This window comes from Loxodonta africana, chromosome 2, assembly GCF_030014295.1.
Source record: "Loxodonta africana isolate mLoxAfr1 chromosome 2, mLoxAfr1.hap2, whole genome shotgun sequence".
Lineage (NCBI taxonomy): Eukaryota > Metazoa > Chordata > Mammalia > Proboscidea > Elephantidae > Loxodonta > Loxodonta africana.
Genome location: NC_087343.1, coordinates 102,398,428 through 102,425,689, shown reverse-complemented (window position 1 = coordinate 102,425,689; position 27,262 = coordinate 102,398,428). Strand labels below are relative to the sequence as shown.

Here is a 27,262-nt window from a genome sequence, read left to right as displayed (position 1 = left end):
TGCTTCCATAACTTTGGCTTTAAAGAACAGAAATTTATTGTCTCACAGTTCTGGAGGCTAGAAGTCTGAATTCAGGGCATTGGCAGGGCTATGCTCTCTCTCTCTCTTAGCTGCTAGTAGCAGCTGGCAATTCTTGACCCTCCTTTGCTGCTTATAGATGCATCTGCCTATGTTGTCATGTGACCTCTTCCCCCTGTGTGTATCTACCCATGTCTGTTTTCCCTTTTGAAGACAACACTCAGAAGGGGTTAGGTTTAGGACCCATCCTGTGACCTCATTAACATACCAGAAGAAAAGCCCTATTTCCAAACAGGATCACATTCACAAGTAGAAAGGTTAGGACTTCAACATATCTCTCCAGGAGAAACAATTCAATCCATAACATTCTTCGATCAGTCCTTTGAGATGGTGGTTATTGTTATAATCTTTTTTTAAATGTGGTAATTGAAGCTCAGAGATTTTAACTATTATACCCAGGGTCATACAGCTTATAATTAAGATTTGATTTGGGAGGCTTTGAACCACATCGTGCTTATATAAAAAAAAAATGTTACTGTCGAGTCAATTCTGACTCATAGTGACCTTATAGGACAGAGTAGAACTGCCCCACTGGGTTGCCAAAGCTGTTACAGAAGCAGATTGCCACATCTTTCTCCCATGAAGTGGCTGGTGAGTTCGAACTGCTGACCTTTCAGTTAGCATCCAAACACTTAACTGCTGTGCCACCAGGGCTTCTTGTGCTTATAAAACAAACCCAAAACTCCATTGTTTAATGAATATTTGCAAAGAAAAGATCATTTTCTTTATTATGTTTTCTCATTACTTTCTGTGAAATCTTCCTATTCTATTTGGCACTTTTTTTGTGAGGGTTCCTTCCTCCTCCAAGTTTAGATTTTTGTACTGCCAAATAGGAGTCAGGATAGTTGGTTTCTAGTCTGAGTTCTGTCACCAGCTGATTATTTTACCTTAACATATCACTTCTCTGAATTTCAGTTTTTTTCACCTGAAAAAGAAGGGGATTGGACTGAGTGACCTCTGAGATCTTGTCTAGTTGTGAAATTGTAGTGAATTAGTAAAGAGTAGATTGTTTGAAGGGGCCCTGGTGGCGCAACAGTTAAGTGCTCAGCTATTAACGTAAAAGTTGGTGGTTTGAACCCAACTAGCAGCTCCATGGCATAAAGACCTGGAGATCCTCTCCTGTAAGGATTACAGCCTAGAAAACCCTATGGGGCAGTTCTGTGCTGTCACATAGGATCATTATGAGTCAAAAACAGACTGTTTTGATTCACAGTATCAGATATGAGCATCACCTACATCAGAGATTCATTATCAGAGATTTGATATTTTTCATTGTACACTTTACTCTTAAGTCTAATTCTAGTTAATCTTTGAAGCAGGCAGAGAGAAAGGCAAACTCCAGCTGCCTCTAACTGGTAGCATCAGGGAGCAGTGGCATTACTGTGCTAATCTCTATGATAGTTACTGTGCCCAGGGGGCCCAATTTTGAATTCTGACTGCTCCCAAGTAGTGATAACGATGGTCCAGGGACTTCACTTTGAGTAGCACTGCTCTAGGTCGGTTGCTTTCAGATGCTTATAGGAATCACTTAAAAGAGTTTTTTACTTTTTATATTATTTTTGTTCTTAAAAATAATTTATTTCAGGAGGTGAACAGTAGATTTAATTAAAATGGTAATAATGGAAGTGAGACTTAATTGATGATACTACTAATGTATGATAACTGAAAAGACTTGATTTCTTATAAAAGATAGCTTAAAAATAATTTTAACTTATCACATACTTTCTACAAAGCCAAATGCATAGATACGATATTTAAAATTCTGAGGCAGTTAAAAAAACAAACATGTTGAGGTCTATCACAGACCTATGGAAACTGCATATCTAGGGGTGAGGACATCCTTCTTAAAAAGCCTCTCAGGTAATTCTGAGGTGTTCCTGTGATAAAGAAGCTATACTCTAGACTAATAGCAGTATGAATAGATGTGGGTTTGGGGGGGCTGGGGGGGTGGTGGGAGGAATGGGAAAAGGTAGCAGAACCTTATCAATGTCTAAGGAATTTCATGTACATTATTTCACCACTGCCTGGTTGCGGATGGACATCTGGAAGCATTTCAGAAGCATGGGAGTATGGAAGCCAAGACTGAAAAAAGAAATTAACTTTGGTTTTAAGCACTGGCTGATACATCTTTGGTTCTTCCTTATGGTATTATTTATTGCTTTTCTTTCTCTTTTAAACACATTAAGAATCTTTTCTTTCCTTTTATAGGCTCTGATTGCAGAGACAGTTGGAAGTTATGACACAATGGATCTCTTTAGGCACACTACAGAGCTCAGTATGCACGTAAGAACTTGAGCATTCTTCTTGAGGATTCATTAATGGATAAATCATTATTCTGCCTAAGAAAATGAATAAGTAGTGGTGTAAGATGTTAATGACAGCATTTGCCTCTATTCTTGATTCTTTCTTAGAAACAGATAAGCTGTCTTGAAGTAAAGAACTTTTAGTTTTAATTTTTCTGTTAGCCTTTCAAAAGCTGGTGAAGAAATGACATTGGGATTTAATAGGTACAGAAGCAGTCATGCAGAGAAACGGAGATCTAGGAAAAAGTAGACATGAAATAAAGACTAGACTTGGTTGAAAGTTCCATGTTATTTATGAAAGTGTTTTGGAATTCTTTTGTTTGGTAGTTATTAGTTTCATATGCTTATCGTCCTATAAGGATGGTGCAGAGAAGGGGAAAACCAACCTATTAGGTGGGGCTGTTTTCTGCACTGTATATTTGTCCCATTTGATCTTTCTGCCTAGGATTGGAACATGTGATTTAAATACATTCTTAGCTGTGTTTTGTCATAGTGACCCTTCATTTAAGCCACTGAACAGTTGACTTACAGAAGACTAAGATATGATACTTATTGTATTGAAGTGCATTGTTTCATTTCTTAATTTTTATTGGCATATTTATTATGCTATGTCTACTTGCTAACTTTGATTTTTTTTAAAGACTGAAGGTGCAATCGGTTATGCCTACTGGGTCTGTACAACGTTGCAAGACAAAAGCAACAGAGAAACAGAACTGTACCGCTACAACGTTCTGCAGATGAATGCTATTCCAGCAGCACAAGTTGTTTTGAGTAAATACACAGGTCAGGTATCGGTTATATAGGCAAGATGTTTGAATAATTGTTGAATTAATTTAAGGAATTGCCTTTTATTTATTTATTTTTAAATTTTTACTGTTTTAAGTGAAACAATTTTTATTGCTTTAAGTGAAAGTTTACAAATCAAGTCAGTCTCTCATACAAAAATTTATATACATCTTGCTGTGTACTCCTAGTTGCTCCCCCTCTAATGAGACAGCACACTCCTTCTCTCTACTCTGTATTCCCTGTGTCCATTCAGCCAGCTTCTGCCCCCTCTGCCTTTTCATCTCCTTTTTTTTTTCTCCAGATAGGAGCCACCCACATAGTCTCATGTGTCTACTTGAGCCAAGAAGCTCACTCCTCACCAGTATCATTTTCTGTCTTATAGTCCAGTCCAATCCCTGTCTGCAGAATTGGCTTTGAGAATGGCTCCAGTCTTGGGCTAACAGGAGGTCTGGGGACCATGACCTCTGGGGTCCTTCTAGTCTCAGACCACTGAGTCTGGTCTTTATACGAGAATTTGAGATTTGCATCCCACTGCTCTCCTGCTCCCTCAGGGATTCTCTGTTGTGTTCCCTGTCAGGGCAGTCATTGGCTGTAGCCTGGCACCATCTAGTTCTTTTGGTCTCAGGCTGATGTAAGTCTCTGGTTTATGTGGCCCTTTCGGTCTCTTGGGCTCATAATTACCTTGTATCTTTGGTGTTCTTCATTCTCCTGGAGGTGGGCTGAGATGAATTGATGCATCTTAGATGGCCGCTTGCTAGTGTTTAAGACCCCAGATGCCACTCACCAAAGTGGGATGCAGAATGTTTTCTTAATAGATTTTATTATGCCAGTTGACCTAGATGTCCCCTGAAACCATGGTTCCCAGACCCCAGCTCCTGCTGGTCTGGCCTTTGAAGCATTCGGTTTATTCAGGAAACTTCTTTGCTTTTGGTTTAGTCCAGTTGTGCTGACCTCTCCTGTATTGTGTGTTGTCTTTGGGAATTGCTTTTTACATTTAATTAATTAACTCAAAATTAAATATTAGTATTATTCAAGAAATGAATTTGCTTTTTTTAAATAGCCAAGCAACCTACTTTTTGAACTTTAGTAAGGGCTTTTGAAGAATGATGAAAATTGCATGTTTTCTAATGGTCTAAGACAAAAATGATCTAGGAGACTCCTTGTGGTGGAAAATGTTTTGGGGCCTAACAGGACTGAATTGCTGCTGCTCTTGCTCTGCAGATTCCTTTCTCTGCTGTCTTGGACCATTTATTTTACCCCCGTTAACTTCTGTGTACTCCTTGGAAAGTAGAGATAATACCTAGACTGTAGAGTTGTGAGAATTAAATGAAGTGCCAAACCATTAATCTCCCCTGTTAACACCTGATTTTTCTTCAAGATATCGGAAAAACATGTTTAGGCTTAGGAAAATGACAGTATGGTGAAAGTTTATTAACCATCTAATGTAATAGCTTCCTTCCTTCCTTAATGCTGCCATTGGATTTTAATCCCTGTTTTTTTTCCACACTTAGTAGCCATGATGAAACTTTGGGCATGTTACCAAATTGAATTTTAGTTTTCCCATTTATAATTGACGAGTTAAAATATATATTGCTTAGAACTTAACAGATTTATGCAAAAATGCCATGCACAGTGTTTGGCATGTCCTAAATGCTCAAGAAATACTAGTTTCATTAACATTTTATTTGTTCCTTGACAAAATTCTAAAAAGCTTCGCCTGGCCAAGTATCAAATTAGAAGCAAAGAGTATAAGCAGGAATACTGATGGCAGTAAATATTGTCAGTCAAGTAGTATAAAGAATCAGATAAAATGTGAAAGAAAAATGCCTCATCTTAGGTGTTGAGGGATTAAAATACCCTTTGTGCAGTTAGGCTGGGGCACTTGAGCAGACAGAAATGGGCTTAAAAATGTCAGGACTTCAGGGCATTGTTTTTAGGCAATATGGCAAAATGAATGACCCTAGTTTGAATACCTAGAGCCAGTCAGAAATTTTATTGATAGGTTTCTTAGTAGGGTAGATAATATTTGTGATGGATTTACATAAAGAAGTAAATCTTCAGCTTTTTGCAAAGTTCAGATGCCTAAAATAACAAATCATGCCCTAACAGTTTTGATAGCTAGGCTTTAATTCTCTAGTGGAGCCAATTTATATTGGAACATAAATTCAACTGTATGTGCTTGAACAATAACAAAATTAGAAGAAGAAGAGAGGGAGTGGGATGAGCGAGAGAACATGGATGATTCCTTCCTCTATTCTTCCGACGGTTTTTGTCTCAGGGTGAAGGTGGGATGGACTCAGTTTCTGTGTCCCTCTTGTTATGTGGTGATTTTAGGAATTTTTGAAGAATAACTTTGTATAATTTTTATCTTACAATTTGATGTTAGAGCCTCATCATCACCTAAGATGTGTTTACACAGTACTTTGTTAATTCAAGGCATTTGAAGGCATACTTCTCAATACTGCTTTTAACTAGATGAGATGTGTTCTCTTTCTCTGTTGTTCCTTAGGGAGAGACATGATGTCTTTTGATGTTAAAATTATTACATTGAAAGTGCCCAAGTCATCTTCTGAGTTATTTTTTTAAAAAAAAACATGTAGAATTTGGAACAGAACAACCAAGAGAAATTGTTGCTGAATTTAATTACAGGAAGGCGTGTGCCAAAGAACTGAATTTCCTTATAAATCTTATGACTGGTTTTAACATGAGATAGAAGTTCAGATTATTGTATCACTGGGAATAAAAAATGTTTAAACTTTAAAACATAACTATTAAATACTATTCAATAATTTAAAAGTTATAAAATGGCACTTTATATTCAAGATGAAATCAGACCACTGCTCTTAACAGTGCCGGTGACTTCAGGGGGCAGTCTGGTGTTTAAGATGTCGAAAAAAATTGAAAATAAAACTAATGTTTTATGATTATATCCAATGTGTACATGTAAAGTAAAGGTATTTCTGGATTTCCAGAAAGAATTCAGGATTATGCTCCAGCTTTCACAATGTTGGGTTACTTAAATGAACATCTACTACTGAAAAAGGAAGCAGCAGATGCATACCAAAGGTAAACTATACATTTAACTTAAATACTCTGCCTTTATTTATCAGTTGGCATGTTTTAGTTAGTCTAGTTATTTGAGACTAAATGTTCTGACTCCTTTCTTGATCTTTCATTTACATATCATTATGTCGTGAATGAGGAAAAGGTGGAGTACCAAGTTTTCAGCTACATTTTGGTTTCTGTTGCCTAACCTAAAAGGAAGGAAGGAAAAAACAAAACAAAAAAAACCCCTGGATTTCGTGTTCCAGAAAAATCTGTCCCCTTAGTACTTTCTTGGCTTATTAAATACATGTGTTTAATCAGAGGAGAAATGAGAACTTTGATGTATTCATTTTATCATTTTAATATCTACTACATGTTTATTCATTCAACAAATATTTTGTTGAGCTGCAGTGTCCTTGGCACTGATAATTAATAGTGAATTAAAACAGACACAGATCCTATTTTCACGAAACTCACATTCTGGTAGAGGGAAACACATAGAAAGCTAATAATCATCTGCAATGGTAATAATGCTAAGAAAGAAAATCAAAGTAGGGTAAAGGGACAGAGAGTGCAGGATCAGGAAGTGACATTTTAGATAAGTTTAAGAGGCGTAGATACGCTAACATGGCAGTTGAACCTTGATCTGGATGAGGTGAGGAAACAAACCATTTGGTTAAAAGGGGAAGAGCATTCTAGGTAGAAGGAACAGCAAGAGCAGGTACTCTGAAACAGGAGTGGACTTGGCATTTTTGAAAAACAAGAAAGTCAGTGTGCTAGAATGAAAGATTTGTGGGGAGAGTGGTAAGAAATGAAATTAACTTTGGTTTTATTCCATGCAAATTAATTGGTGAATAAGAAAATAACTATTGATCTCAGGAGTAACTACTAGATGAAAAGTTAAAAGACCTGATTGCTTAAGCTCTGAGACACACATTGCCCCAAACTGAAGTAAACAGATGTTTAAAAGAATCTTTGTCAGATAAATAAATGAGGTATCCCAAATGCTTTGTCATGTCCCTTTAAGGACCTATCTGCAGTTCAGAGGTGTAATCACTAGATGGTACTGAAGTCTGTATAATCAAGAAGTTATTTTTTTCCACAGTGGTTAAGCATTCGGCTGCTAACCAGAAGTCCAGCAGTTCAAATACACCAGCTACTGCTTGGAAATCCTATGGAGCAGCTCTGCTCTGTCCTATAGGGTTGCTATGAGTCGAATCGACTCCACGGCAATGGGTTTGGGTTTTTTTTTTTTTTTTTTTTCGTTTTATGTGGAGAGTGGTTTATAAGAAACCACAGTTTTATTTCTTTGAGCATCAATAAACATACCAGTAAACTGTATGAATGTGCTGGAATACAAGAGTGAGCAGGCTGAACAGCTTTTAAACAGAAAACTGAACATCTTAAAGGTGCTTGCCACTTTGTTATACATATTATAACCTTTGACTTAAAATGGCAACTCTATAGGCACTTGAATATGCACCACTCTTTCTTGACTGATCACCACTGTTGTTTTCCTTCCTTAAACAAGTATGAGGCTTGAAGCCACAAATTAGCTATAATCTAGCCATAAAGGATATGGTCTTTAATCTCTATAATGCTGTCTTTTTAGGCTTGTTAGCAAATTTTTGTTTCTCATTTTAACGTGAGGGGAATAAAAAGCCTTCCTTGTATATTTCTCAATGATTAAGTGCTTGGCTGCTCACCAAAAGGTTGGTGTTTCAAACCCACCCAGTGACTCCATTGGCAGAAAGAACAGTGATCTGTTCCTGCAAAGATTATAGCCTAGAAAATCCTGTGGGGCAGCTCTACTGTGTCAGGGTCGCTGTGAGTTGAAATCGACTTGAGGGCACCTAACAACAATCCTTTTAAACAGAAAAAAAAAAAGAGAGAGACGAAGATTTTACTAAATATTCTGCTTCTTCTAGTTGTCAAGATATTTTTCTGCTTGCCCAAAGGGAACAGCACGGGAAGGAAATATCCAAGTTCGTGTGTGTTTATTCTAAGCCTCCAGGAACTCCTAGTTGCTCTTTCACTTCTCTGAACTTAATATTGCTTAATTTTTTTTTTTTTTTTGTATTTAAGAGTCAAGGACATATAAAAGCATTCAATTTTGTAGCTCAAACTATTAATATATAAATATTTTTTTAAGAGTGTTTTCCATATACCTCAAATATATCAAAACTTAGTGACCCAAAAGTTTCCCATATTTATATTAAAATTTTTGGAGTATTTAGAACTCAAATACAATAAATTATTTGACTTTCTGTTATTTTTGTGATAATCTAAAATCTAAATATATTTAAGTGCTGCTGGTACCAACTTAATAGTTATAAGTAGCATTAAAAATTAATAGAATTAAATGAAAAAATCTGTAGAGTCAAGATATTTTTCTGCTTGCCCAAAGGGAACAGCACGGGAAGGAAATATCCAAGTTAGTGTGTGTTTATTCTAAGCCTCCAGGAACTCCTAGTTGCTCTTTCACTTCTCTGAACTTAATATTGCTTAATTTTTTTTTTTTTTGTATTTAAGAGTCAAGGACATATAAAAGCATTCAATTTTGTGGCTCAAACTATTAATGTATAAATATTTTTTAAGAGTGTTTTCCATATACCCCAAATATATCAAAACTTAAAATAGTGACACAAAAGTTTCCAATATTTATATTAAATTTTTTGGAGTATTTAGAACTTAAATACAATAAATTATTTGACTTTCTGTTATTTTTGTGATAATCTAAAATCTAAATATATTTAAGTGCTGCTGGTACCAACTTAATAGTTATAAGTAGCATTAAAAATGAATAGAATTAAATGAAAAAAATCTGTAGAGTCAGCTGAAGGGGAAGGTAAAAGAATATTATTGCACATAGATAATTTAAAATACCTTGTCCTTTTTTAAAGGGCAATTTTGTTGTTACAGACTACGGAAGACCAAGATACTTATAATGTTACAGTAAGAAACTATGGCAGATTGTTATGGTAAGCATATTTTTTTCCCATTAATTTCGTAAATCTATTGGGCTTTTCTAGTGAAAGCTATGGGACTGGTGAGGTGGTGAACAGTTTGTAGAGTAGTGGGACACGTGTACATGAGAAGGAGGATGACATTCCCCAGGATATGTAATCCCCACAGTACCAGGCTATACCTCTCACAATACCTAACCCCAATATAAGGAACTGATAGTTTAGATCAAGTTTAGAACTGATATTTGTAGACTGAATAAGAGATCATTTAAAAGAGAGGCAGTAACTGCACTTAATAGTAGAAGCCTTGTTAATTGGAAGAGAAATTGAATTTATTCTGTTTTGCTGTATATCCTTAAACTGGGGATGGATTTTAGGGGTCCAGGAACCCTTTTGAAATTTTATGTATAAAATTGTGTGTGTGTGTATTTTGGGGGTAGAGAGGGAATCATATAAATCTCCTCAGATTCTCAAAGATATCTGATCTCCCCCCCGCCCCCGAAAATAATAAAAACCAATTGTTTTAGAGGGTAGAACCAGGACCAAAAATTAGAAGTATTATGGGAGGAAGATTTCCTAAAGTTGAGAGCTGCCCCAAAGTTGATTGGGTCAGTATAAAACATTATTAGAACTGTGGTTCGATGTTTTGAGGTTAGTGCTTATATCTCTTAAGGAGCTATATACAGTCGGCTCTCCATATCCACGGGTTTCACATCTGTGGATTCAAGCAACCGTGGACTGAAAATATTCAGGTAAAAAAAAATAAGTTCCAAAACGCAATACTTGAATTTGCCGCATGCTGAGCACTACACTGAATCCACGTGAGTGAAGTGATGTGTCGGCATACCCTGCTGTAGCCCTCTGCTATTGCACAGATCCTCAGTGTCTTTCCTGCACTCATTGTTTGAGCATTGCTTGCCTAGCGGCTGTCTTGCCATTATTCCCTAAACAATACAGTACTATATAACTATTTATATAGCATTTACATTGTATCAGGTATTATAAGTAACTTAGAGATGATTTAAAGTATATAGAAGGATGTACATAGGCTATATGCAAATACTATGCCATTTCATATAAGGACTTGAGCATCCTTGGATTTTGTTATCCATGTTGGTCCTGGAACCAATCCCCCGTGGATTCCGAGGGACTGTAGTCGCGTTCTGAGATAGCAAGTTCTTTTCTGTTGTAATCCTGTAACTGAATCACATCAATAGACAGGAAAACTTTACTGTTCTGACTGCCTCCCACTTCAGTTCTTTTAAACTATTTAGGAGTTGTTAGAGCTCTGTCAGTTCCAAGAATTTCTTGAGGCAGAGGATGGATATGTTATAACAAATCGTATGGAATATAAAATGTCTGTTCTGCTTAGTTGATGTTTCATTTAATGTAAACAATATTTTAGAAGAAAATTCTTCTTTCTTTGAAAACAGTTTGTCCATTTTATTTTATGAATATTTCAAACATGCAGTAAGCAGTATAGAGTTTAATAAATACCATTCAGATGCAACAGATCTTGAAATTTGGTCAATTTGCTTCAGATTTCTTTTTCAAAGAAAAAGTTACAGGTAAAATTGAAGCCCCCTTGTCCCATTCTTCTCTTCCCAAAAGTAATCACATCTTTGAAGATGGTGTTCATTTGTAAAAAATACTTTTAATGTATATGTATGTGTCCATAAATAATCTAAGGTAGCCCTCTTTCTTTTTTTTTAAATATTTCTCAAAATTAGAATTTATTGGTTTTGTAAATCCTCTTTCATAAAACTAATTTTAGAAACAAGTTTGCCTGTATTTTTTGTTCCCGCCCATACAACCCAAGATTAAAAAGCTTTTGTGAAAAGATTTCCAATAGAACATTAAAAATAGAAATCGGATTTGGGTTATAGTGATGGATACCAGAAGTAAGAATCACAAAGATACAGTGTTTCTGTCCCAAGTGATGGCAGCTTAGAAAACTTCTCTTCATTTTTAGATAAACAAAACAGGTTATTTTTCTGTTATTAATAACTTGTACTTCAGTATCATACATGACAATTTATATTTTTCTTCCTATTAAACACAGAAAAGTTTATGTAGTTTTGTCTATGGAACTTTAGCATAAATCTGAACATTTGGATGGATGGTGGCTCCAAAGAAAATGGCTGTGTAGGTGAACAGTTTCCCCAGGGGTAGGTTTATTCTGACCAGGTACCCTGTGTCTTGTTAAGCTTATCAAAGATGCTAGAACCATACTCATAAGACAATATTTAACTACTGTGTTAAGCTTTAAAACATTAGAGTGATATGTAAAATACCAACTTGAAATTATTTTTATAACTCGGGATTTTAATTAAAATTTGTTAAAAGACACTTTGTAATTGAACAGAACTAGTCATTTTCATATGTAATTTAAAAAAGGCAAACTTAGAATTTAAATCCCCCTAGTACATCCTATTTAAAATAAGTGATAAGCTTTCTATTTTAATTTTTAAGTCTTTTTTACAGCTTCAACACAGATTATAGCTTACTGAATTCCCACCATAAAAAGAAAGTGTAGATGAAGTTATTAAAAGAACTTTTGTGTAATAATATCTGTATATTTTAATGATGCAAGCCAGAATTATTTTTGATATTAAAAGTAAGTTGCATTTTGCTCCTTAGTTCCATTGGTGAATATGATAAAGCAATCCAGGTTTTTAAGTCAACACGTCTTGAAGAGTTGGAGGACATCATAGGTCTTGCATTAGCTTTATTTATGAAGGGTCTATATAAAGAGAGCAGCAAAGGTGAGTATATTGCTTAAAGCTAAAGGGCATGTCTTACTATTCCAGAGCTGGGTATAACTTATTCATGATGAGCTTACATGCAGAAAGATATAATATTGAGATAGGGATGGTGGTTGCTATGTATTAAATATGATTAGGAGTCAGGAACAGTACTTGGTCCTTTTTACCTGTTAACCTTATTTAGTACGTTACTATGATGGATGGTCCTTATAGCAGTGTCATGAACTAAGTGTTACGTACATTTTACAGATGAGGAACCTAAAGCCCAAGATCACTTAGTAGATACCTGAGTTACCATTTAAAAGCAGCTCTTCACTGCCCCACACTGCTTAAATGTAACTTTCTGATAAATGAAGACTTCAGTTATTGTCAGTAGTGGTAGATTTTGGTTTATACAAAAATGCTAACTGAGTGCATGTCTACATATATGGGTCTAGCTCATTGTAAGTACCCCCACTGCATGATGGAATTGCTGGTCTCCACCTGGAATTTTGATCGTATCTCAATAGCTACAGGGTTCCACTTCTGGCCTAAGCTGGCTCTTGAAGATGGTGACTCATACTCTTAAGTTAGAAGTTGGGGAATGTCGCGTAATAATTCTAATGATATCCCCAGGATCACCTTGGAACAGCTAAACTAAGTTAGATTATTACAAATCCACATTCTTTCCCCTTATAAATAGGGAACAATTAAAATATGATTTCAGTTAGATCTTTTTGAAAAATAGGAGTAGGAAAGGAAAAATCCCACAAACATTTGTCATTCAGAATTGGTTTTATATTGTTTTGTTTTTCTTTCCAACTGTATATAACAGCCTATGAGAGAGCCTTGTCTATTGTTGAATCAGAGCAAGACAAAGCACATGTCTTGACAGCTCTGGCAATAATGGAGTGTAAACAAGGAAAAATGGACACAGCCAAGACATTGCTCTTTAAATGGTATGTATAGTTGACATTAACACTTAACATGACCACATATTTAAAGTATTTAGGTTAAAATTTGAAGCAATGTAAACGAAGTTCTTAATATTTTAGGAACTTTTTGGTGAGAAAAAGGATTGTGCCCACGTGGTTCTGAATTCATAGTCACAGTTGGGGCTCGAGATCCTGTTTAATTGGATCCATCCAATCCTTAAAAATCATCATTTTCCTGTACTTTTGTGAGTAGTGTTTTTTATGGAGCCCTGAAGGTGGCGGTGGTCAAGCACTTGGCTGCTAACTGAAAAGTTCTACCCCACCAGCTGCTCCATGGGAGAAAGATGTGGCAGCCTGCTTCCGTAAAGAGTACAGTCTTGGAAACTCTATGGGTGGTTCTACTCTGTCCTGTATGGTCGTGAGGAGTTGGAATTGACTTGATGGCAGTGGGTTAAAAGTAATTCATCACCTTATCTAGTAGGATTTTGTATGTTAATATTAGATTTTTGTTTTTTCTTTTTGAGGCAAGGCAAAAATTGGAATTTCTTTTTAATCAATATTGGAATTGATATTATACTATCTGCTTCTTTGTTTTTTTTCTTGTACCAACTTACAATGTAGTTATTTGTATTGATAGAAGTGACTGTGGCTAATTAACATCCTTTTATGTTTGGACTCTGTTTATTGTGAAGAAAATTACTATGTATACTTCAAAGTAAGCTGTTTACTCCAGAGCTGCCTGTGAAAATTCATGATTATAAATAATGTTTATAAAAGCTAAGTGCAAAACAGTTTCCCTTTCCAAAAAATAGTAGATACATGATATTTTTTAATGTAAGAAATATTTCTGTTGAATTTAAATGAATTTTTTAAAAAAAGGTTTTGAAAGTTCCTTTGTTTTATTATGGCTAAAAAGATCCATAATTACTGGATATATTAACACATTTTTAGAGAGCTATGGTTTTCTTTTTTAAAATTAATAAGAATTTCTAAACATCATTGGCTTTTCCATCCATAAGGCTAAATCTGATTGCACAGTTCAAAGAGAAAAAAGAATGCTAGGTGTTTACATACAAAATACAAATTCTCCTTAAATTATAAAAATACTCACTTTTGGAGTATGGTAGAGGTAGGTACAATTTGTACTTATGAAATTCTAGTTTCAATAACATCGACCAAATAGGACAAAGCTTTCTCAGGATGATAGAAATCAGATCTTACTTTGAGAAGATTCTTTTTCCTTTATTATTTATACCTTTTAGGGTTTGATTGAAACTAGCTAAACATTTTAGCAAGTTTATTCTAATTATTTACCTAGAACCGAAACCCAGTTAAATATCATGGCCAGAAAAGAAACTTGGCTGTTGTTGCTCTGTGAAAGGCCATTGGTACTTTTAACTGCTTCAGGCCATCAGGGAAATTGTCTCTGGAAGCTAGGAAATTTGCTTTTATGTTACTCTCTAAAGCTGGGCTTAGTTTGTAAATCTTTGAGTGAATTGCTTTTTTGTACTTGATGTTAAACATTTTTTAATAGTTACAGGTAACAATGACTGTACTTACGGCTAATAGGCAGTTAAAAAATATATTTACAGTTCTATCTTAAGGGAACCAACCGCAGAAAGCCTTCAAGCCCTGTGCGCTCTAGGATTGGCAATGCAGGATGTTACACTATCCAAAGCAGCGCTTAATGAATTACTGAAACACATCAAACAGAAAGACAATGATTATCAGAGGTGCCTTCTTACTACAGCTATTTATTCACTCCAAGGCCACAGTGTGGCAGTACAGAGACAAGCGTCTAAAGCTGTTCACAGGTAAATTCTGTACTTGTGAACTTGCTACCTAGTTATGCATCATTATGTGGTTGTCTGACATTTAGACCTTATTAAGAATATAAAATAAGGTAAGTATATGTATTTGGAAACCAAATTGAGGCTTTAAGAAATAGTACATAGGACCACGTCACTGCCTATACATATTATTTCGTCTATGAAGTTTTTTTTTTTTAATTCAGTTGATAAGGAGAGAACAAAAACTTGGCCTTTATTTAGGTTAAGGCCCAAACCTTGTTCTAATATGAAAGCTCTTACTATTTCTCGAGTTTGTAAATTTGCAAGTTTGTTATTCAATACTGTTCAGGTTGATGGCTTTAGGAATTTTTTAGCCACTTAAACATTCATTAACTCTTTAAAGTTTGAAAAATAGAAAGCTGTTAGCACTAGCAACACTGATTATTTGCTTTATTTTTGGCAGTAAGACATTTTGTCTGTAGTTTGTTTTCTTTCCTTAGTTCATCCTTATTGACAGTCTTTGCTGGCTAGTTGTATTTTTTAAAGATTCAGTTTCTTTTAATATAAAATTTATTCCTTGTGATATCATTTCTTTTAGAAGTAATTTTCCCTCTATATAATATTATTTATCCTACAATCTTTCATCTTTTTTTATTTCTTTGAACACAGCATATTAAATTTCCTTAACCTTTCTTGTTTCATGGCTTTATAATCATCACTTTGCTGATTTTTCCTTCTTATTTTCATAAGGACTGTTGGTGAATAAAGTAGACATAAGTTTGCTTTCTAAAAATTAAGATACTTTCAGCCAAACACGGGCAATGAATATGGACTTGTTTTAGATGTCTGAAAGGTCTTAAACTTAGGTGCTAAATAAAACGTTGGTTACTTTTTCTGGTAAAGTGACAACCATCTCTAAGCCTGCTACTTTCGATATCTCCGTAGTAACCCAGGTGACCCCGCCCTTTGGTCTTTGCTGTCCCGAGTGGTTGCTCAGTATGCTCAGCGAAATGCAAAGGTGAGTAATGTTGTAAATTTTGGCAAAAAGGTAAAATAGCTTTGGTGTGGTAAATGATGTAATTTTAAATTATCACCTGGAACATAATACAGTGAGGGAGCCCTGTTATTTAACCAGGTTTTCCGTTTGTCACTCAACAGGTAGTACACTGAGATTCCTTTGTGTACTGTTGTACTGTTCTAAGTGTTCTGGTGGACCTTTTTGAACACACAGATTATGTTGATAGCTGTGTGATAAGATAACGCCTGTGATGTTGCCATATAGTAAGCATTAGCTATTACGTTTTTCAATCCCTAAATATAATTTTATTTAAAAGCTCCTTGACTATAAGATAATAAGAAATAGAACACTACTAATGTCTAAAAATGTAAACATAAGCATGAAGCCATTGATGGTCTACATAAGAGATTATATACTGTGTTTTAGTTTGTAACAGCCAGCTATTTTCCGGAGTCTGTATTCTGTTAACTTCTATAGCTAATATATCCTTTCACAGTTCAATGGCAATAGCTAATATGTTTTAAGCAGTTATTAAAATATCTAAAGTCTTCAGTGTCATTGTTTCCATCGATACTGACTCATAGCAACCCCACGTCTGTTGGAACAGAACCGTACTTCGTAGGATTTACAGTGCTGATTTTTCGGAAGCATATCACCAGGCCTTGCTTACAAGGCGCCTCTGGACAAACTCAAACTGCCAACGCTTTGATTAGCACCAAATGGTTTTAACTGTTTGTACCACCCAGAGACTGATATCTGAAGTCCTAGTGGGCCTGTGTCTATTATTTCTACTGGTTTTCAGTATTTCAGTATTTCTACTTTGTTTCCTTATGTACTTGGTGGAGTGCACTAGAAAATTCATTTGTAGGAATAAGTTGAGGTCTAAAATTAAGGAAACTTTCCGTACAGAGGATTTGTGCTTGCTTCTGCCAGGTGCTTCAGACCTCTACTAATTTGGGACCAAGGTCTAGAGCCTGAGGTTTCTTAACCAACCAGGCTACTGTGTGCTTGGGTTGCAAGGGCATTTGAGACATGGTTTATTTCTGAGTCACTTTTAATCTAAGGGTGTAGATTAAATCTGAGGGAGTAGCCTCTTGGGGGCTCAGCTCACTGTGAGGTGAGTTTCCTATACACTCCCTTCCTCTGTGAACCTTGGGCTTTAATTTCGATCCCACTAGCCCAGGAGCCCTTTAAAAGGAAAATTCACATTTGTTAGGGTCTGCAAACGGCAGAAGTGGCTTCCCTGCTTGTTTACCTCTCTGATTCCACTTTTCCCTTTCAGTTTTGGCCTGGTAAGTCCTTAAGATCTTGTCAGTTGTTCAGTGCTTTTAAGAATATGTTTAAAAAATTTTATCCCAGCACTTCTCAAACTTTAATATACAAATGAAATCACCTGGAAATCTTGTTAAAATGCAGATTCTAATTCAGTAGGTGTGGGGTTGGGCCTGATATTCTACATTTTTGACAGTCTTCCAGGGAATGTCGATGCTGCTGGTACACAGACCATACTTTAAGCCAGATTTTACCCACATATTTAGTTATTTTCTGTGAATGGGTTGGTTCAGATAACCTAGAAGACCGTCATTATTAGACACCAGTTGAAGTCGTTATTTAGTTCTAGCTACTGTGCTAAGCATTTTTATAGAAGCAGGTGCATTTATTTTTCGATAGGAAACTGAGACAGAAAGGTTAAGTAACTCGTGCAGTCACAGCTAGGAATTGTGGTGAGAGGATTCAGTGTCAGGTCTCACTCCCGAATCCTCCTCTTGCTCTTCTGTGTTGCCTTTCTTCTGTTACTCTGTTTGTTTTATATTGATGTATTTTTAAAAGCTTATTTCTGTTTTTAGCATTCTTTATATATTAAATACAGTTTTGAAAGTGTTTCTGAAGTACTTTTGATATAATATGGATACAGTATACTTCCTATATAAAATGAAGTCATCCTTATAGTTCATTTTCTTCTATAAGTAAAATGTATAATAATCAAATTTTTAGAAATTATAGATTTCAAATAGACCTTCTGAAAACTGTGCAGTGCTGTGTATATTTTTCTTATTTTTTAGTCTTGAGGTGATTATTGAAATGGTGAGCTTTGTGGTGCTCTGAACTGTAGTTACTTGTTTTATTAGGGGCTACAAAAAATTTTTAAGTACTGTGTATTTTCATAATGCATACTGGTTTAGCTTGTGTTTACTCTCTTCCACTTTTCCGCAATATTTTTTATGTTCTTAGAAAATGTCTACAATTGTTTGGTACCAGTGTAAAATCATGTAACTTTTATACCTTTTATGAGTGTCATAAAAGAGTGGAGTCGAAATGATCACAGGAGAAAAGGTTTTCTTTCACAAAAATATTAAAGTGGCCTTTAAGACAGTAATAACAAGTTGATACTTAAGGCGTTTGAAAGTTGTAAATGTGATAAAACCTAACCTTCTAAATGATGTAATGGAAAGGTTTTATCACTCTTAATTTTTATTTTTTTCATGAAAGTTTTCTCATTTATCTAAATATCAGTATTTTCTATTATAGGGAGGTGCTCTAGCAGGAAATGTGGCTCATATACTGGACTCAAATCATGGAAAGGTTAGTTTGCACAGTGCAAAGGGAATGGTCAACTTATAAATAATGTTGATAAAAGAATAAAATGATGTTTCTTCATGGCTTTAGGGATTATATCATCAAATATGGTATTGCTTTGGTCACCTTGAAAGAGAGGGAGCTATAAAGAGAATTGGTCAACACAGTTCTTTTTCTCTTATGTAGAAGGCATTGCTGTACACTGCAGTAAATCAGTTGGCTTTGGGAAGCAGTTCAGCTGAAGATGAAAAAAATACTGCTCTAAAGACCATTCAGAAGGCGGCTTTCCTTTCTCCAGGTGAATATAGTTTAATCCTTTTCTTTAATTCAGATTTTGTTAATCTTGGATTTGTGACTTATAAGGGTGAAGTTTATTTCCATGAAATAAGACCAAAAGGGAATTTTAAGAAAATGTTTTACGATTTTGCCAATGATTTGATTATCTGCCTGTGGATGCTAAAATAATTGAGAGAATCAATTATTGAAGCAGGTTGAAAGGAATGTCTGCTTAAAGATACCCTATTATCAGTTATTGAAAATATGAGTTACGTATTTTCAAGTAGTTTTATTTATTTTTTTCTTATTAGTCTCGTTTAATGAGGTTTACATACAGCTGCTAAACACATTTAGTTATTTTTACATGTAGCTAGCTCCTTGAAGGGAGGAGCTATGTCTTATGTGGCCTCACCTGAGGTAGCTTTTCTTAACTCATCAGCTAGGTCATAAGGAGTACTAGAGGAGTTGAGGATGACTTCCAGTATCCTTCCATTAGTATTCCAGGGAGGGTAATTTAGAAGACTAGAATGTCTAGCATTATAGGGTTATGAGGTATATTGTTATTATTTTAAATATGAAATACAGTATTAAGCAATGTATACCCCCAGAGCACATCAACCATTTGTTAGGTCAGAATGTTACTGCCTTTGGCTAGGCACTGTTGGGAAACAAATTATAACAAAGAACAGGTTGAATGCTATTTTCATAATAAATTGTGAACATTCTAACTAAACTACAGAATATCTAACATTTCAGGGATTATTTTATAAAACAAGTAAACAGACCAGTATTCTGTTGTTTATTCTTTCTTTAATGTTTGAAATAGAACAAAAAGAGACCTTAAACATTTGGGTTTGTCCCTGGTGGTACAGTGGTTAAGAGCTCAGCTGCTAATTGAAAGGGTAGCATTTGGAATTCACCAGCCATTCCTTGGAAGCTATTTATATAGCATTTACATTGTATTAGGTATTGTAAGTAATCTAGAGATGATTTAAAGTATATGAGAGGATGTGCATAGGTTATATGAAAATACCGTGTCATTTTATATAAGGGACTTGAGCATCTTTGGATTTTAATATCCAAGGGGGGTCCTGAAACCAAAACCTTGTGGATACCAAGGGATGACTGTATATTTCAGACACTTGATAAGAGATATATTAGATGGGGCAGACAGAAAAAAAAAAGCTAAAAGTATATTTAAATGACTGTATTGTTAACTATCACCCGTTTCTGTGGATCTTAATTGTATCCATTTGTGTTTTTAAGGGTAAACCAAAAAAAACCCCACTGCCATCGAGTCAATTCCAATGCATAGGGACCCTATAGGACAGAGTAGAGCTGCCCCATAGAGTTTCCAAGGCTGTAAATATTTACAGAAGCAGATTCCCATGTCTTTCTCCTGCAGAGCAGCTGGTGGGTTTGAACTTCTAAACTCTTGGTTGGCAGCTGAGTGCTTTAACCGCTGTACTACCAGGAGTCCTCTTTTTAAGGGTAGCAAGGCTAAAATATTAACCATTGGAGTGAATTACAAAATATGATTTATAAAAATGAAAGACCAGACAAAAACTTCCTGTGTTTCAGATCTCCTTCCAGCTCCTCCTTTTCACAATTATCTTTATACTCATAATCTCTTCCTATTGTTATCTCCTCAACTCACAACTGTCAGGCTTCCCCCATTTCCCTGAAGCTGCTGTCAAGGCATGAACGAAGGAAGGGCAGATCATATGAATGAAGAGCTATATAATCATATAACTGTTTCATTTGGAATGATAAAGTGACTTCCATGTTTGGCTACATGAATTAAAAAAGAAATATTTTTCCTTTCTTTTGGGTTAAGCTTTTTTTAAGAACCAAAAAATCATGTTATCTTGTGATTAAGCCTTTAAAGCAGGAACTGAGTGATAAAAATGAGTGCCTGCTTGAGACCCCTCCTTGGAGTCCATTGAAAGTGAATGTAATTGACCTTTCGACAGTAACGTGGTACTCTAGGCGGCTGAGCTAACCAGCCATGAAAGAAGAGCTTGATATGATATTTTTCATTCACTGATATGTTCGGAAAAAATTGGCAAGTCTTAAAGGATGAATGTAGTAATTTAGTTTTTCTTTAAGAAAGTGACATTTTGGGTCAAAATTTCTGGAAATACAATTAATTTTATTTATTTATTTAACTTATAAACTCTGTCATTTTTGATAAATTTTTAGCCAAATGTTGACAACAAACCATTAATTACATTTCCTGTCGTTAGGTGACCCTGCTGTCTGGGCTGGGCTAATGGCAGCCTGTCATGCTGATGATAAACTGGCTCTAGTGAACAATACTCAGCCAAAGAGGATGGACTTATACTTGGCACTGTTATCTGCAATTTCTGCTTCAAGTAAGTTTTTAAAAGCATTTTATGTGCGATTTAATTTAAATCAGGAACACAAACAGCCCCAGTTGCATATGTTATAAAAAATGCATTCATTAAAGAATCCACAGGTAAAATGTTATTGTTGTTAGCTGTAGTCGTGTCTCACCCTCCCCGACCCCCAATTAATGACAACCCATGTGTAATAGAGTAGAACTGCTTCTTAGGGTTTTCTTGGCTGTACTCTTCATGGAAGCAGTTCATCAGGTCTTTCTTCCACCAATCCACTGGGTGGGTTTGAACCGCCAACCTTTAGGTTAGCAGCTGATTGTAAACCACTTGTGTCACCCATACTCTTATAGGTATAATGAAAAAAAAAAAAATAGCCATGTAGAAATATGATGGGTGTGTGTATTTTCTTTTCCTATGTGACTTAAAAGTCCAGTATATTCTGTCGGCCAAAAATATTTTGTAGAGTTCACCTGCTTTGAGTCTTGACTAAGGTTTCAGGATAGATATGACCAGAAAACAATTCTTTTCTGAAACCAGCACTGACATTGTCCAGTGATTCTTCCTGAGAATCTTGGCCAGAATCTAATCAGATTTAGTTAACATTGTCTTGCAAATTTAAAAATCCCTTCATTGAAAAGTTGATCTATATGTAGCATCAAAAATAGATTAGCCTACTTTTGTCTTGGGACAATAGTTTTTCAGCAAATTAATTTTTGGCTATCAGTAAATACTAAGCTTTATTACTGTCCATCTTTTATGGACTACCATGGTAAGTTAAGAAAAGCAGGCCCTTCTTTAGCAACACTGTTATATAGAGGTTTTTATAAGATTGAGCCAGAGATGTCAGATTGGATAAGAAAGCAAAAAGAACTTTATGCTGCCTACCTGAAACATACAGACAAAATGTAAGTAAATATTTAAATGTAAAGACAAAAATAGATGAAAAAGGATGAAAAAATATATCATGCTAACATTAATCAAAAGAGAGCTAGAGTGGCTATATTAATTAAGACAAATTAGATTTCAGAGCAAAGAGTGTTGCTAGACATAAGGAGGATCATTTCACATTAAAAAAAAAAAAAAAAATTGCCATCAAGTCAATTCTGACTCATGGCGACCCTATGGGGCAGGGTAGAACTGCCCCATAGGGTTTCCAAGGAGCAGCTGGTGAATTGAAACTGCTGACCTTTTGGTTAGCAGCCAATGCTTAACCACTGTGCACCAGGGCTCCAACATTTCACATTAGTCAAGGATCAATTCATCAAGAGGCAATAACAGTACTAAATGTTTATGTGCCAGATAACAAAGCTTCTAACTACATGTAGTATTTAAAAAATTAAATATATATATATATATATGAAGAAGAAACTGATAGAACTAAAAGGAGAGAGAGGCAAATCCACGATTATGGTTAGGTAATTGATAGAACAATTGGACGGAAATTCAGTAAGGATATAATAAAGACTTGAACAACACTATTGACTAACTTGACCTATTGACATTTATAGAACATTTCGAACAGCATTAGAATGTGCATTGTTTTCAAGTGCACACAAAACATTTTGCCAAATCCATCATATTATGGGGCATAGAATAGGTCTCAGTAGATATACCAAAAGAAACCAAACCTGTTGCTGCTGCATCAATTCTGACTCATAATGACCCTGTAGGACAGAGAAGAAATGCCCCATAGGGTTTCCAAAGAGCAGCTGGTGGATTCAAACTGCCAACCTTTTGTTTAGCAGCCAAGCTCTTAACCACTGTGCCTACCAGGGCTCCTCAGGAGATATAAAAGGATTCAAATCATACAAAGTATGTTAATCTGAAGAAAATAGAATTAGACACCAATAACAGAAAAATATCTAAAAAATCTCCCAGTATTTGGAACACTAAACAACACATCTAGTCAAAGAACAAATCAAAAGCAAAATTAGAAAATATTTTGAACTGAATGAAAATAAAAACACAACATATCAAAATTTTACAACACTACTAAAGCACTGTTAGAGGGAACTTTATGGCATTAAATGCATATATTAGAAAAGAAGAAAGGCCTCAAATCAATGACTGCAGCATCTAAAGAAACTAGAAGAAGGAAAGGGAAATTAAACCCAAAGTATATAGAAGAAAGAAAAAAATACAAGAGTAGAAATCAATGAAATAGAAAACAGAAAATCAAGAGAAAAAGTCAATGAAACTAAAAACTGCTTCTTCGAGAACATCAGTAAGATTGATAAGCCACTACTACCCAGACTGATCAGGAAAAAGAGAAGGCAGAGGATATCAATAGCAGGAATGAAAGGGATATCATGACAGGTGCTACGGCTATTAAAAAGTGAGTAAGAGACTCTTAGAAACAACTTTGTGCCGTTAAATTTGACAACTTATATGAAATGGACAAATTTATTAAAAGACACAAATTAATAAAGCTTACTCAAGAAGAAATAAACTGAATAACTTTGTATTTATTAAGGACACTTAAATTTATAGTTTAAAGCCTTCCCACAGAGAAAACTCCAGGACCAGATGACTTTCCTGATGCATTCTACAAAACATTTAAGGAAGAAATAATACCAGTTCTTTATAGATTCTTCCAGAAAATTGAGGAGCTAGGAGTACTTCCTAACTTCCTGTATGATGCCAGCATTACCCTCATACCAAAACCAGACAGACATCATAAGAAAACTACAGAACAATATCACTCATGAATGTAGATGCAGCAAATCATAACAAAAAGTTAGCAGATCAAATCAAACAACACATAAAAATGATAATAATACATCATTGTCAAGTGGGGCTTATCCCAGGAATGCAAGCCTGCTTTAACACTTGAAAATCAATGTAAGTCACCATATGAACGGACTAAAAAAGGAATATCATATGATCAAAATACAGCATTCATGTCTGATAAGAACTTTTTAGCAAACTAGGAATAGAAGAGGACTACCTCAGCTTAAAACAGGGTATCTATGAAAAACCTACAACTAACATATTTAATGATGAAAGACTGAATGCTTTCCCCTAAGATCAGGATCAAGACAAGGATATTCGCTCGTACCACTTTTATTCAGTATTGTACTGAGATTCTAGCACATGCAATGGGCAAGAAAGAAGGAAAAGGCATGCAGATTGCAAAGGAAGAGGTAAAACTGTCTTTATTCACAGGCAGCATGATCATTTATGTAGAAAATCCTATGGAATCTACATGAACAGCTGCTAGGTGAGTTTAGCAAAGTTGTTGGATACAAGGTCCAAATAGGAAAAAGTTATGTATTTCTGTATATAAATCACAAGCAATTGAAAATTGAAATCTAAAAAATAGTACCATTTACAGTAGCATTAGAAAATAAATATTGAAGGATGAATTTAATAGAAGATGTGTAAGTTTTATACACTGAAAAACTATAAAACATTGCTGAGAGAAATTAAAGAAGACATATAAATGGAGATATATATTAATAAGAGGTTTGGTAATAAATTTTAGATGTCAGTTATCCCCAAATTGACTTGTTGATTCAATGCATCATTAATCAGTATCCTGATAGGCTTTTTGTAGACATTGATGAGCTAATTCTAAAATTTATATGGAAGTGCATAGGACTACAATAGCCAAAACATCTTTAGAAAAGAGGAACAAATTTGAAGGACTAACACTACCTGAATTAGGACTTATTATAAAGCTGTAGTAATCAAGACAGTGCAGTATTAAAGACTGGAGAAACCCTGACAGTATGGCCCCTGGATACCCTTTTAGCTCAGTAATGAAGTCACTCCTGTGGTTCACGCTTTAGCCAAAGATTAAACAGACCCATAAAACAAAACGAGACTAAAGGGACACACTTGCCCAAGGGCAAGGACTAGAAAGCAGGAGGGGACAGGAAAGTTGGTAATTGGGAACCCCAGGTTGAGAAGGGGAGAGTGTTGACCCATCGCGGGGTTGGCGGCCAGTGTCACAAAGCAATATGTGTACTAACTGTTCAATGAGCAGCTAGTTTCTTTTGTAAACTTTCATCTAAAGTACAATTTAAAAAAAAGTGTTATCAGCATTAAGATGGACAGGTAGATAAATGTAAAAGAACAAAGAGTTCAGGAAAAGACCTACACATATATTGTCAACTAATTTTCAACAGTGGTGTCAGGGCAATTCAATAGAGAAAGATGTTTTCCAAAAATGATGCTGGAACAGTTAGATATCCATATGAAGAAAAAAGGAACCTTCACCCTTATCTTATGCCATGTATAAAAATTAACCCAGAATGCATAGTAAACTTAAGTTTAAGAACTAAAAATAGGAAACTTCTAGAAAAAAAAAACACTGTTAAAAACTTTAGTGATGTTGGGCTTGACAGATTTCTTAAGTGTGACACAAAAAGCACAAATTTTAAAAGAAAAAACCAATACATTGGACTACATCAAAATTTAAAACTTTTGCTTTCTAGGAGACACTGTTATGAAAATAAAAACACAGTGCACAGAGAGGGAGAAAATTTTGCAAAACATACATCTGACAAAGGACTTTTATGTAAAATATAAAGAACTCTTACTACTCAATAATAGGAAAACAAGAAACCCAACAAAAATATGGATATAAGATTTGAACTGATAACAATTCTGTAAAGAAAATGCATGGATGGCAAATAAATGCATGAAAAGATGTTGAACACCGTTAGTCGTTAGGGTAATGCAAACCGAAACACAGTGATATACCACTAAGCTACTAGAATAGCTAAAATTTGACCATAGAAAATGTTGAGAATATAGAGCACTAGAATGCTCCTATACTGCTGATTGAGATACAAAATTGTTCAGCCACTTTGGAAGAATTTGGTGGTTACTTAAAAATTCAATATTTCAGAATTTTAAAATTAAAAAATAACCCATTGCACTCCTAGGTATTTACCCAAGAGTAATAAAAACATGTCTGCAAAAAGGCTTGTACTCACATGTACATAGCAAGTTGATTTATAACTGGAGTCAACCCAAGTGTCCACTAGTGGGTAAAATGAGAAATTGTGATATAGCCGTACCAATGGAATACTGCTCAACAGTGAAAAGGAATAAATTGTTGATACACGGAACAGCATCAGTGAATCTCCAAATAATCATGTGAAGTGAAAAACTCCAGACAAAAAGAGTATATATGATATTATTCCATTTATATAAAACTTTAGAAAAATGCAAATAAGTCTATTGTAAAAGAAAACAGATTAGTAGTTACCTGGGGACAGGGTAAGGGAGGGTTAGGGTGGGTTGGTGGCAGAAGTGATTACAGAGGGGCAAGGAGGAAATCATTATCTTGATCGTAGTGATGGTTCACAGATGTATGTGCATATTGAAACTCATTAAATTACATACTTTGCCTAAGTGCACATTTAAGTTTATTGTATGTCTTCTCATGAATTCTTTTCAGTGTTAAGATATAATGATTTTTGATATAATTCAGAAATAGATAAGGCCTTAAGTTGTTCAACCACAAACACTAACTTGAAATTTTTATGTCAGGATAGACTATGGTATTCCAGTGGTACATGTAATTTTTAGAAATTGTATATGCATGGTCAGTGTAATTATAATACCTCTTAGCAGCTATTTACTCCTGTGAGAACACATTATAAATGGCAGAAGGCAGTAGCACTGACTTTTGTTTTTTTATAGTTAAAGACAAAGAATTCCCTGAAAATTACAACCAATCTCTTGAAAAGTGGTCTCTGTCCCAAACTGTCACTGGTCTAATAGAAACTGGAAGAATATCTGAAGCTGAAGCCCTCTGCACAAAGGTATTGTTATGGAGCCGTGCGTTGAGATTCATGGATTCTTACCCTACTTGGAAAATAACTTCAAAAATGGAGTGCTTATTTAAAGAGCATCTGGTGATGGTGATGATAAGAGCCAACATTTATTTGAGTACTTGCTACAAGCCAGTCCCATGTTTAGCATTTTGTATTTAACCTTCACAACAATCTTATGACATTGCAGGTATTTATTAGTATCCCTGTTGTTACAAATGAGAAAACTAAAGCTTACAGAGGGTAAGTAATTTGCACAGGAGCTCATAGCTAGAAACTGACAAAGCTGCCATTTGAACTCACATTTGCCTGACTCTAGGACCCAAGTTCTTAATAGATCTTTTTTTTTTTTTTTTAATTATCATTAGGGAAGCAGTATCTTACTTTCATTTCTGGTTGCTCCTTTCAGACTGCAGCGTTTTCCAGTATTGCTTTATTTTTCCAAATTTCTGGACCACATAGAATGACTGTGGCGATTGTTAAATGGGTGACTGGAGCTACTGATCATCACTCAGTTTCTTCCAGGCCAGGATTGTAGGGCTCTGTGAGTGCAGGCTGTTTTCTCAGTTACTAGTGCCTTGCCTCGTACCTAGTAGAG

At 35.2% G+C, this 27,262-nt stretch overlaps 1 protein-coding gene across 4 annotated transcripts in view; it reads left to right on the top strand.

The window, feature by feature from the left end:
• Positions 1-27,262, top strand: part of SKIC3 (SKI3 subunit of superkiller complex) — a 92,570-nt gene that overhangs the window by 42,491 nt on the left and 22,817 nt on the right. For all 4 annotated transcript variants that reach the window (XM_010589517.3, XM_010589499.3, XM_003404988.4 and 1 more), the window contains 12 exons: positions 2,287-2,361; positions 3,023-3,164; positions 6,140-6,233; positions 9,116-9,193; positions 11,819-11,943; positions 12,758-12,881; positions 14,450-14,671; positions 15,593-15,665; positions 18,195-18,248; positions 18,429-18,540; positions 20,765-20,893; positions 26,534-26,655. In XM_010589517.3, the coding sequence (XP_010587819.1) occupies positions 2,287-2,361; positions 3,023-3,164; positions 6,140-6,233; positions 9,116-9,193; positions 11,819-11,943; positions 12,758-12,881; positions 14,450-14,671; positions 15,593-15,665; positions 18,195-18,248; positions 18,429-18,540; positions 20,765-20,893; positions 26,534-26,655 (1,350 nt within the window). The remainder of the gene's footprint in view (positions 1-2,286; positions 2,362-3,022; positions 3,165-6,139; positions 6,234-9,115; positions 9,194-11,818; positions 11,944-12,757; positions 12,882-14,449; positions 14,672-15,592; positions 15,666-18,194; positions 18,249-18,428; positions 18,541-20,764; positions 20,894-26,533; positions 26,656-27,262) is intronic.